Source organism: Crocuta crocuta, unplaced genomic scaffold, assembly GCF_008692635.1.
Source record: "Crocuta crocuta isolate KB4526 unplaced genomic scaffold, BGI_CrCroc_1.0 scaffold118, whole genome shotgun sequence".
Lineage (NCBI taxonomy): Eukaryota > Metazoa > Chordata > Mammalia > Carnivora > Hyaenidae > Crocuta > Crocuta crocuta.
In genome coordinates, this window is record NW_027551558.1 from 5448775 (window position 1) to 5459400 (window position 10626).

General features: G+C 41.9%; 1 protein-coding gene across 1 annotated transcript in view; it reads left to right on the forward strand.

Annotated features, from left to right (window-relative positions):
• Nucleotides 1-4514: 4514 nt before the first annotated feature.
• Nucleotides 4515-10626, forward strand: part of CREG2 (cellular repressor of E1A stimulated genes 2) — a 40241-nt gene continuing 34129 nt past the window's right edge. The window contains 3 exon segments of the mRNA XM_077749188.1: nt 4515-4537; nt 10147-10464; nt 10466-10553. Of these exon segments, the coding sequence (XP_077605314.1) occupies nt 4515-4537; nt 10147-10464; nt 10466-10553 (429 nt within the window).

Here is a 10626-nt window from a genome sequence, read left to right on the forward strand (position 1 = left end):
TTAAACCACCTAGTCTATTACATTTTATTATAGCAGCCTGAACAAACAAAGACAGTCCTTTGTCCCACATTCGGTGAAATTAAGAATTAAGATTCAGGGCACCTGGGTGGCTCAGTCAGTTAACTGACTGACTCTTGGTTTTGGCTCAGGTCATGTTCGCAGGGTCGTGGGATCAAGCTTCTCATCAGGGTCCATGCTGAGTGTGGAGCCTGCTCAAGATTCTCTCTCTCTTTCTCTCTCTCACTCACTCACACTCTCTTTCTCTTTCAAGGGACACCTGGGTGCCTCAGTCAGTTAAGCATCCAGCTCTGGGTTTCAGCTCAGGTCATGATCTCACAGTTCTTGGGATCAATCAAGCCCCATGTCGGGCTCTGTAGTAACAACAGAACCTGCTTGGGATTCTCTCTCTCCCTCTCTCTTTGCACCTCCCCTGCTCTCTCTCCCTCTCAAAATAAAAAGAATTTAAAAATTTCTCTCCCTCTGCCCCTCTCCCCTGCTCACACATTCTTGATCTCTCTCAAATGAAGAAAAAAAAAATGAAAGAAAAAGAAAGACAGACAGACAAAACTTAAGATTGATCATGGGGTTCAGGTTTTGCCAGGCTGATCTATCTGCTATAAGATTCCACTCACTATTTCACTTAGTATCTTATATATTGATTATTGTTGCCTATATTATTGCTTCATTAGGGGTTGCAAAATGAGTTTTTCCCTAATTTTCTAATTCCTTCTAGTGTATTGGCTGTAATTTTTCTAGAAAGAAAATCTTCCCCTTATCAACAATTTGGTTACCTTGAAATATAATTGAAATATAAAAGGAAAGGCAGGATAAATGCTTGAATTCTTTTTGCTTTAGAAAAAATAAATTATCAGAATAAATCAGATTCCCTGGTAACTTCCAGTGATGACCATTGAGGGTTTGTCTTTTGTTTTTGTTTTTAATCATTACTAACTCAGGAGACCTGTGTACCCATTACCAATACTTCTATCTTACACAGTTATAGTGTGACATCCAAAGCAGACATTGTACAACCAAAAAACAGACACCGGTGTTGTGCGTGTACAATTCTAGGACACTTTATCACATATAGATTTGTGTAACCAGCACTGCAGTCAAGATGCGGAACGTTTCCTTCACCACAGAGTCCCTCATGCTACTCCCGTATAGTTACACACTCCCCACACACCATCACTAACCCTTAGCAGCCACTAATCTGTTCTCCACCCATATAATTTTGTCATTCTGAGAATGTGCTATAAATGAAGCCATACAATGTATGACTTTTTAAGACTGGCTTTCACTCAATATAAGATTCACCCAAGTTGTTGCATATATCAATTTATATTCCTTTCTTTTAATTTTTTTAATGCTTTTTTTATTTTTAAGAGAGAGAGAGACAGAGCATGAGTAGGGGAGGGGCAGAGAGAGAGGGAGACACAGAATCTGCAGCAGGCTCCAGGCTCTTAAACTGTCAGCACAGGGCCCAACGAGGGGCTCGAACCCACGAACCATGAGATCATGACCTGAGCCAAAGTCAGATGCTTAACCGACTGAGCCACCCAGATCCCCTCAATTTTTATTTCTGAGCAGTATTCCATGGCATGGATGTGCCTGTTGGTTTAACCATTCACATATTGAGAGATATTTGGGCTGCTTCCAGTTTGGGGCTGTTACAAAAACGTTGCTATGAACAATGATGTATTTGGTTTCTGTGGGAGACATACGTTTTTAGTTCTCTGGGATAAATGCCCAGGAGAGCAATTGCTGGGAGTACAGTAAATATATGTATGTTTAGTTTTTTAAATAACTGCCACCACTATTCTTTTTGATGCTTAAATTATTCCATCTTTTCCCAGTGGAAGACTCTTCAAGTTCCCTCCTGTGTTCTTTTGACATGACCCATTAATCTTTTCTAGCTTTGGTTTTTGGGGTTTCTTTTTTCTGACCAAGAAGACATCCCAGGCTCCTTTTGTACATTCCTAGCTCTAAACTTTAAACTGTGCTTTGTTACCTCTGACTACATGCCTCTCATTGTACTTGGCAAAGTATTTGTGAGTGGGAAGTAATGGGTTAGCAGGAGATCTGCAACGTGTTCCCTCCCATTACTGGTCAGATCATCTTGTACATATACCAAAGGCCAGTGCTCTGCAGCCAAACTTGAGAGTGTTTGCTGGTGGAGGAGTCTTTTGCTGTGAATTGCCTAGAGGAAACAAGCCTAAAATCTCTGCAAAATGTTACTAAGCCAAGTAAGTGAGTTCCAGTTCAAAACAGCTCCTTCTGTGTAAGTGCTGTGACCATGCACACCATTAATGAGTCCCCCATGTGGTACTGTATAGTGCTAGTAAGACTGTGAAATGGTAAAAGCCATAATGGAAGACAGTTTGACAATGTTTCCGTCTGCTTGGGCTGCTATAACAAAATATCATAAACTGGCTAAAACCACAGAATTTAAACTAGCTAAACAGTCTAAAACCACAGACATTCTAGAGGCTAGAGGTGCAAGATCACGATGCGAGGTGACTTGGTTCCTGGTGAGGGCTCACTCTCTGGCTTGCAGCCATCTCTCTTTTTGCTGTGTCCCCTACATAGCTTTCTTTGGTACATAGACACAGTGAGGCAGGAAGGTGGGTGGGAGGACTCTCTCTCCTCTTCTCAGAAGGCCATCAGTCCCATCATGGGGCCTCACCCTCATGGCCTAATCTAACCCTTATTACCTCCCAAAGACCTCATCTCTAAATACCATCACAATGGGGGTTAGAGCTTCAACATATGGGGGACACAAACATCCAATCCGTAATACAGTTTTGTATAAACATACACCTACTCTATCAGGCAGCAATTTTATTACTAAGTACTTACCCAAAAGAAAGAAAACATAAAGTCATAAAAAGACTTGTATAAAGGTATTTATAAAAGCTTTATTTGGGGCACCTGGGTGACTCAGTTGGTTAAGTGTCTGAATCCTAATTTCAGCTCAGGTCATGATCTCACAAACCATGAGATAAAACCCCTGTTGGGCTCTGTGCTGACAGCAAAGAGCCTGCTTAGGATTCTCTCTCTCTCCCTCTCTCTCTCTGCCCCTCCCCTGCTCACATGTTCTCTCTCTCAAAAAAAAAAATAAATAAACATTTTTTAAAAAGAAATTTTATAATAGAATAATTAGTGACAAGACTAATATCCATCAATAGGATAATGGACACTTCATTAGGTTCATTGTATTCATCTGCTTGGGCTGCCATAAAAAGTACCACAGGTGGGGTGGCTTAAAGAACAAATTTCTCCTTTCACAGTTCTGGAAGCTGAAAAGTCCAAGATCAAGGTTCCAGCTGACTCAGTTCCTGATGAGAGCTTTCTTCCTGGCTTATAGATGGCCACCTTCTCACTATGTCATCACACAGCTTTTCCTTGGTGTGCATACAAAGAGAGAAAGAGAGTTTTCCAGTGTCTTTTTTTTTAATGTTTAATTTTTATTTTTGACAGAGACAGAGTGCAAGCAGGAGAGGGGAAGAGAGAGAGGGAGACACAGAATCTGAAGCAGGCTCCAGGCTCTGAGCTGTCAGCACAGAACCCGACGTGGGGCTCAAACCCACGAACCACTAGATCATAACCTGAACTGAAGTTGGATGGTTAACCAAATAAGCCACCCAAGCACTCCTGGTGTCTCTTTTTTTTTTTTTTTTTTTTTTTTTTTTTTTTTTTTGATGTTTATTTATCTGTTCTGAGAGAGAAAGAGAATGAGAGAGAGTGTGAGAGCAAGTAAGGGACAGAGAGAGAGGAGGACGGAGAATCCCAAGCTGGCTCCTGGCTGTCCATGCAGAGCCTGATGCAGGCCCAATCTCATGAACTGTGAGATCATGACCTGAACTGAAACCAAGAGTCAGATGCTTAACCTACACACAGGTGCCCCTTCCCGGTATCCTTATTAGGGCACTAATTCTATCAAATCAGTGCCCCATCCTTATAACTTCATTTAGCTTTAATTATTTCATTAGAGGCCCTATCCTCAAGCATATGAATTGGGAGCAGGGGGTGGACACAAACCTCCCACCCACTGCAATTATCTAAAATGCAGCACAAAGACAAAAAGGCAACAGATATGAAAGATCAGAGACCAGAGGGAAGGTCCAAAATGTTTCTGAAGATAGAAGGAAAGAAAGGAGGGAGGAAGAAACCCACCCCTAGTTGCATGCCAAAGACATAAAGAAGAGTTTTAAAGCCACAGGAGAAACAGAACAGTCATCTTCAAAGGAGTGGCTGTGAGACTGGAATCTGGCTTCCCAGCAGCAGCATGGGAACCAAAGTGGAATGAAAATGGAATGAATGTGCTGAAGACATGCCTACTGTTAGAATTCTATACTCAGCAGAAATATTTTCTGTGAATGAAACAGAGGTAAATTTCAGACAAATAAAAGAGAGTTTGCCATTAATAGACCCTCATTAACGGAAATTCTAAAGAATATACTTCAGTAAGAAAGAAAATGATCACAAACAGGCGATCTGAGATACAAGAAAAGATGAAGAGTGAGGAGATTGGAGAGTATGTAGGTAAATCTAAATAAATGTAAACTGCATAAAAGAATAATAACAACGTCTCATTGTATTCAGAAAAATACAGCATTAAGACAAAAATAACATGTAAGTCAGGAAAAGGGATAGTCTTTTGAACAAATAGTGATGGATCAATTTGATCTCTGTAGGGACAAAATGAACCTCATTCATATACAGAAAATGTCTTTAATGGATTATAGACCTAAATGTAAGAGATAAAATTATTAAGCTTCTAGAATAAAACATCAAAGATATTTTTCATGAGATTAGGCCAGGCAAAGATTTCTTAGGAATGATACAGAAAGCAAAAACCATGTAAGAAAAATTTGATAAATTAGACATTATCAAAATGTTTAAAGTTTGCTCTTCAAAAGACACTGGTAAGGAAATGGAAATGCATGCCACAAACTGGGAGAAGATATTAGCAAAAAGGACTGGTATGGAGAACATATAAAATAACTCTCACAACCCAACACTAAGAAGACACAACCAGATTTTTAGATGAGCAAATATTTACACAGACACTTCACCAAAGAAGAGAGGCAAAAAGTAAGCACATAAAAAGCTGCTCAATATTATTAGCCATTGGAAACACGTAAATTAAAATGGCCATGAAATACCACTACACACCTAGTAGAATAGCTAAAATTAAAAAGCCACCCAATACCAAGTGTTGCCAAAGACACAGAGCAACTGGGACTGTCATGCAGCATCAGAAGGAATGCAAAATAGGATAGCCACTTAGAAGGGGGAGAAAAGCTCGACAGTTATTATAAAGGTAAACCTATGGTTACCATTCAACTCAGCAATGTTGCTTTTAAATATTTACTGAAGACAAATGAAAACATGTGTCCCCACATAGACTTGTATGTGAATGTTATTAATAGTTTTATTCCTAATAGCTAAATAAATAAATAAATAAAAGGAAACAACCCAAGTTACCATCAACTGTTGAATGAATAAACAAATATGGTATATCCATACAAGGGAATATTACCAATAAAAAGGAAAAACACTACTGATACACAGAACAACATGGATTAGCTCATGTGATTATGGAGACAGAAGTCCCATGATTTGCCATCTGCAATTGCAGGCCCAGGAAAGCCAGTGGGATAGCCACCCACTAAACCCAAAGTTCTGTGCACCAGGGGTGCCAATGGAGTAAAGGCCCAGCCTGAATCTGAAAACTCAAGAACCAAGAGTGCTGATGTCCAATGCCAAGAGAAAGGTGGATGTCTCAGCTCTATTCAGACCCTGAAGGACTGGGTGATGCCATCCCTGTTGATGAGACTAATCTTCTTTCTTCATCTACTGATTCAAGCGCTAATCTCTTCCCGAAACACCCCCACAGACACACCCAGAAATGATATTTTACCAGCCATCTGGGCATCCCTTAGCCCAGTCAAGCTGATACATAAAAACATTAGCATTAACAACTACCCAAAAGCAATCTGCAGCACTTTTCAATACCAAAGCACTGGAATACAGAAAATAAAATTAATTCTTACAAATCAATACAAAACTCCCACAGGCAACCCAATAAAAATCAGCATAAGACATTAACAGACATTTCGCAAAAGAGGATTATCCAAGTGGCCAATAAAAGTATGAAAAGGTGATCAAGCAACCACATTAGTCATTAAAATAAAAAGACACCGTTACTCATCCACCAGACTGGGGGTAGGGGAAGATAAAAAACCAAAAATCTAACCATAATCTGTGTTGATGAGAATGTGGAGCATTAGGAATGCTCATACATTGATAGCAGCAATGTAAGTTGGTACCATCATTTTGGAAATCAGTTTGACATTATGCAATAAAATGAAACATACTTCTACCCCACAACCAGCAACCTACTACAAGGTATATACTCTTGAATGTGCACCAGTGCCTTAGCTTGGGTTCCTCCAAAGGGCCTGAGACAAGGACTTGCCACACAGGTAATTTACTTTGGGATGTAGTCCTAAAGTAAGACTAGAGTGGGAGACTAGAATGAATGGACCGGGGAGGAAGGAAAGCCATTCTAAGGCTTTGTCACTGAGCTGTTACCACTGTGAGCAACCAGGGCTCAATGCTGCTGGGTACCCTTTGAGGAAGGGTGTAAAGTGAATTGCCCACCCGTGACCTGGAAATGGAGAGTACTTATCCTTTGACTCCTGTCCCCATGGTCAAAGATCCCTTTTCTTGGGACCTACAAGTGGAATAAATTACCTTTTCTTTTTTTTCTTTGTTTTTTTTACTTTATTTATTTGTTATAATTTACATCCAAGTTAGCACATGGTGCAACCATGATTTCAGGAGTAGATCCCTTAAGCCCCTTACCCATTTAGCCCATCCTCCCTCCTACAACCCCTCCAGTAACCCTCCGTTTGTTCTCTATATTTAAGAGTCTCTGATGTTTTGTCCCTCTCCCTATTTTTAAATTATTTTTTCTTCCCTTCTCTTATGTTCATCTGTCTTGTACCTTAAAGTCCTCATATGAGTGAAGTGTGATATGATATTTGTCTTTCTCTGACTGACTAGTTATGCTTAGCATAATACCCTCTAGTTCCATTCACATAGTTGCAAATGGCAAGATTATTCTTTTTAATTGCCACGTAATACTCCATTGTATATATATACCACATCTTCTTTATCCATTTACCCATCAATGGACATTAGGGCTCTTTCCATACTTTGTCTATTGTTGATAGTGCTGCTATAAATATTGGGGTGCATGTGTCCCTTCGAAACAGTGTACCTGTATCCCTTGGATAAATACCTAGTAGTCCAATTGCTGGGTTACAGGGTAGTTCTGTTTTTAATTTTTTGAGGAAACTCCGTACTGTCTTCCAGAGTGGCTGCACCTTTTCAATGGCAGGCATCTCCTGATCACCTGGCCTCACAATACCTGAATAATAAAACCTATTAAAACACCTACTGATGAGGCACCTGGCTGGTTCAGTCAGTTGAGCATCCGACTTCAGCTCAGGTCATGTTCTCACGGTTCGTGAGTTCAAGCCCCACATTGGGCTCTGTACTCCCAGTGCAGAGCTTGCTTCAGGTCCTCTGTCTCCCTCTCTCTGCCCCTTCCCCACCTCTCTCAAAATAAATAACAAGATAAACAAATAAAAATAAAAAATAAAACACCCACTAACAATAGTTGAATAAATTGTCATATAGCTACACAATGTAATACAATACAGCCATATGTATCTACAAACAACAAAATAAGGATGATTCTCACAAACAATTTTGACTGAACGTAGAAGGACACAAAAAATAAAGTATGATTTCATTTATTTAAAGTTGAAAATAGGTAAGATGAATCTATAACACTGAAGATTGCATATGTAGGAAGCCCAACTATAAAGAAAAGCAGAGAAATGTGTATCACAAATGTCAAGTTAGTAATTACCTCTAGGAGAGAAGGCAGGGGGTTGTGATTTGGGTAGAGAGGAATATGGAGAACTTCTGGGGAACTGGCTATTCCCTCACTTCACCTGAATGATTTTAACAGGGTTTTTTGTTTTTTTTTTAGCGATTCTTTAACCTGTATATATATTATTGTGCATTTGTTGCATACGTCCTATCAATCAAAATATAACTTATTATCATGTTGCTTGAAGAATGAACAGAGGGATAAAAAGCAAGGATGAAAATAAATCAAAATGCTAATTTTATTACCTATCTGGTGCATGTGATGCTGTTCACTGACCGTAGTACCATAAAGAGGCCAGTATTGCTGCAGCGGAGTCTGGGAGGGTGATGCAGTGGGACAGACAGAGATAGACAAGCAGGCAGGGACAGGTTACAAGGGACCTGTATATTGAGTTAAGGAGCTTGGGCTTTATCCTGCTGGCAGCGAACACTAAGAACTGGCCATTTATTCTTCATATCATGTGCTGGGACTGGCAAAGGAAAATATCCACCTCCACCAGAGCCTCAAAGGAAAAAGTGGCCCCTAACATCCAAGAACAAGAGCCTGGGTGCAAGGAGTCAGCCGCCAAGCTTGCCCTGTCTTCCCCTTCTCCCCCCTCCCTCCGGAGCATGTGATAGAAAAGAGGCTGCGCTATGCATCTCTGCATCTCTGGCGTGTCTGCTCTGAGCTTCTCCTAGGCCACTGGAATAGATGCGACTGTCCTTATTTTACAGACACAGCTAGAAGGTGATAGAGCAGGGTGTCTATTCATTTGAAGTCATTTGAAAGAGCCCCCGTCTTTTAATGACTTGCTGTACTGCCTCTCCAAGACTGGGGGACACATCATTCTGGGGGCAAGTGAGAGAGGCTGGCAAGTCAGCAGTATGAAAGGATGGCAGAGCCGTGGGAGGAGACAGATCACTCAGAGACAATACTAGAACTCCCCCTAGACTAGCAATAGAAAGAGGGCATCCTGAAAAGGCTGCTGGAGTGGGATGGGAGGCCAGCCTGGAGTGCACTGAGGAGATTAAGTAGACTTTTCAAGGAAAAATGGCTTTGAATAGGAGGGAAAAGGAGGAGGTGGATGGAATGGAGGACAGGGTAGACAACGGATCCTCTGGCAACTGCACAATGCAACATTTACCAAATATCCACAAAAATTTTGATGCTAGTTCAAGTTACTTTCATCCATAACAAATCGGAAGCAGGACTATTAGATTTTAAGTCGAGAATCTAGAGCAGAATATGTCTCTTAATAGGCAGATAAGGAAATACCATAAGCAGAGGTTTAAAAAGTGTAAATGGTTTCAGAATTATGTTGATATCTATAAAATTTTACTATTGAAAACAGCTCAAATTTCCACCAATAAAAGAATGTTTTGAAACTGTGGTACATTTAAAATAAATTAAATTAAATTAAATTAAAATAAAATAATAAAATTAAATAAAAAAAAATGGGGCGCCGGGGTGGCTTAGTCGGTTAAGCGTCCGACTTTCGCTTAGGTCATGATCTCGCGGTTCGTGGGTTCGAGCCCCGCGTCGGGCTCTGTGCTGACTGCCAGCTCAGAGCCTGGAGCCTGTTTCAGAGTCTGTGATTCCCTCTCTCTCTGACCCTCCCCTGCTCACGCTGTCTCTCTCTCTCTCTCTCTCTCTCCTAGAAATAAATTAAATAAATAAATAAATAAAATGAAACTGTGGTACATTCATACAATTTTCTGCTATTGCATCCCAGCCACTTTGTCTCTGGGTGTTTGCTGCCTTTTACTTTAGTTGCTATGTAAAAATTTGACTTTGCTTTCAGATGAACTTACAGCAATGCACTCCTAAGTAAAGTGTAAGACGGTCATTGTCCTTACAAAGCAAGGGAATGGGCTTTGGCATCAGACCGATTCGGTGGTAATCTTACCTTCACCATTTACTTAGCTTCCTCCTCTATAAAATGATAACAGTCCCTACCTTTGTCTATTATCAAAATATAAACATCTTCAGATGTTAACTTATTTAATCCTCCCATCCCTCACTCCANTTTAATCCCCCCCCCCATCACTCCATTGAGTTCAATACATTGGTTTGCTTGTTTTTGTAAAAATGGAACGGAGGCACAGAGAGGTTAAGTGACCTGGCAGGGTCACACAGCTGGTACGTAGGCGAGAGTGTTGATGCGCGATTTGAACGTCCACCCGCTCTGACTGTAGAATCCGTGCCATCCAGCAGGAAACGAGCCCGTCCCCGGACCTCGCACACGGTGCGCAGGTCGTGCAGCGTTCGAGCGGAGCCCGCTCGTCCAGGAGCTCGACTTCTCAAAGGAGCACGAGGCTGCGAGGGCGGCAAGGNTGCAGCGCCCTGCTCTCCCCGGCCGCGGGCTACGTGATCGTGAGCTCGGTGTCTTGGGCCGTCACCAACGAGGTGGACGAGGAGCTGGACAGCGCCTCCACCGAGGAGGCGCTGCCCGCGCTGCTGGAGGACTCGGGCAGCATCTGGCAGCGCAGCTTCCCCGCCTCCGCTCACAAGGAGGANCCCGAGACTGCGCCCCAGCACCGCCCGCTTCCTGGCCCACGCCAGCGCCTGGGGCTGTCTGGCCACCGTGTCCGCCCACGAGAAGGTAAGCCGCGCCGCCCGGAGCCCGCTGCAGTGCCTGGCGGTGGCCTGGGGGCGGCAAGCAGCTGGCCACCGCT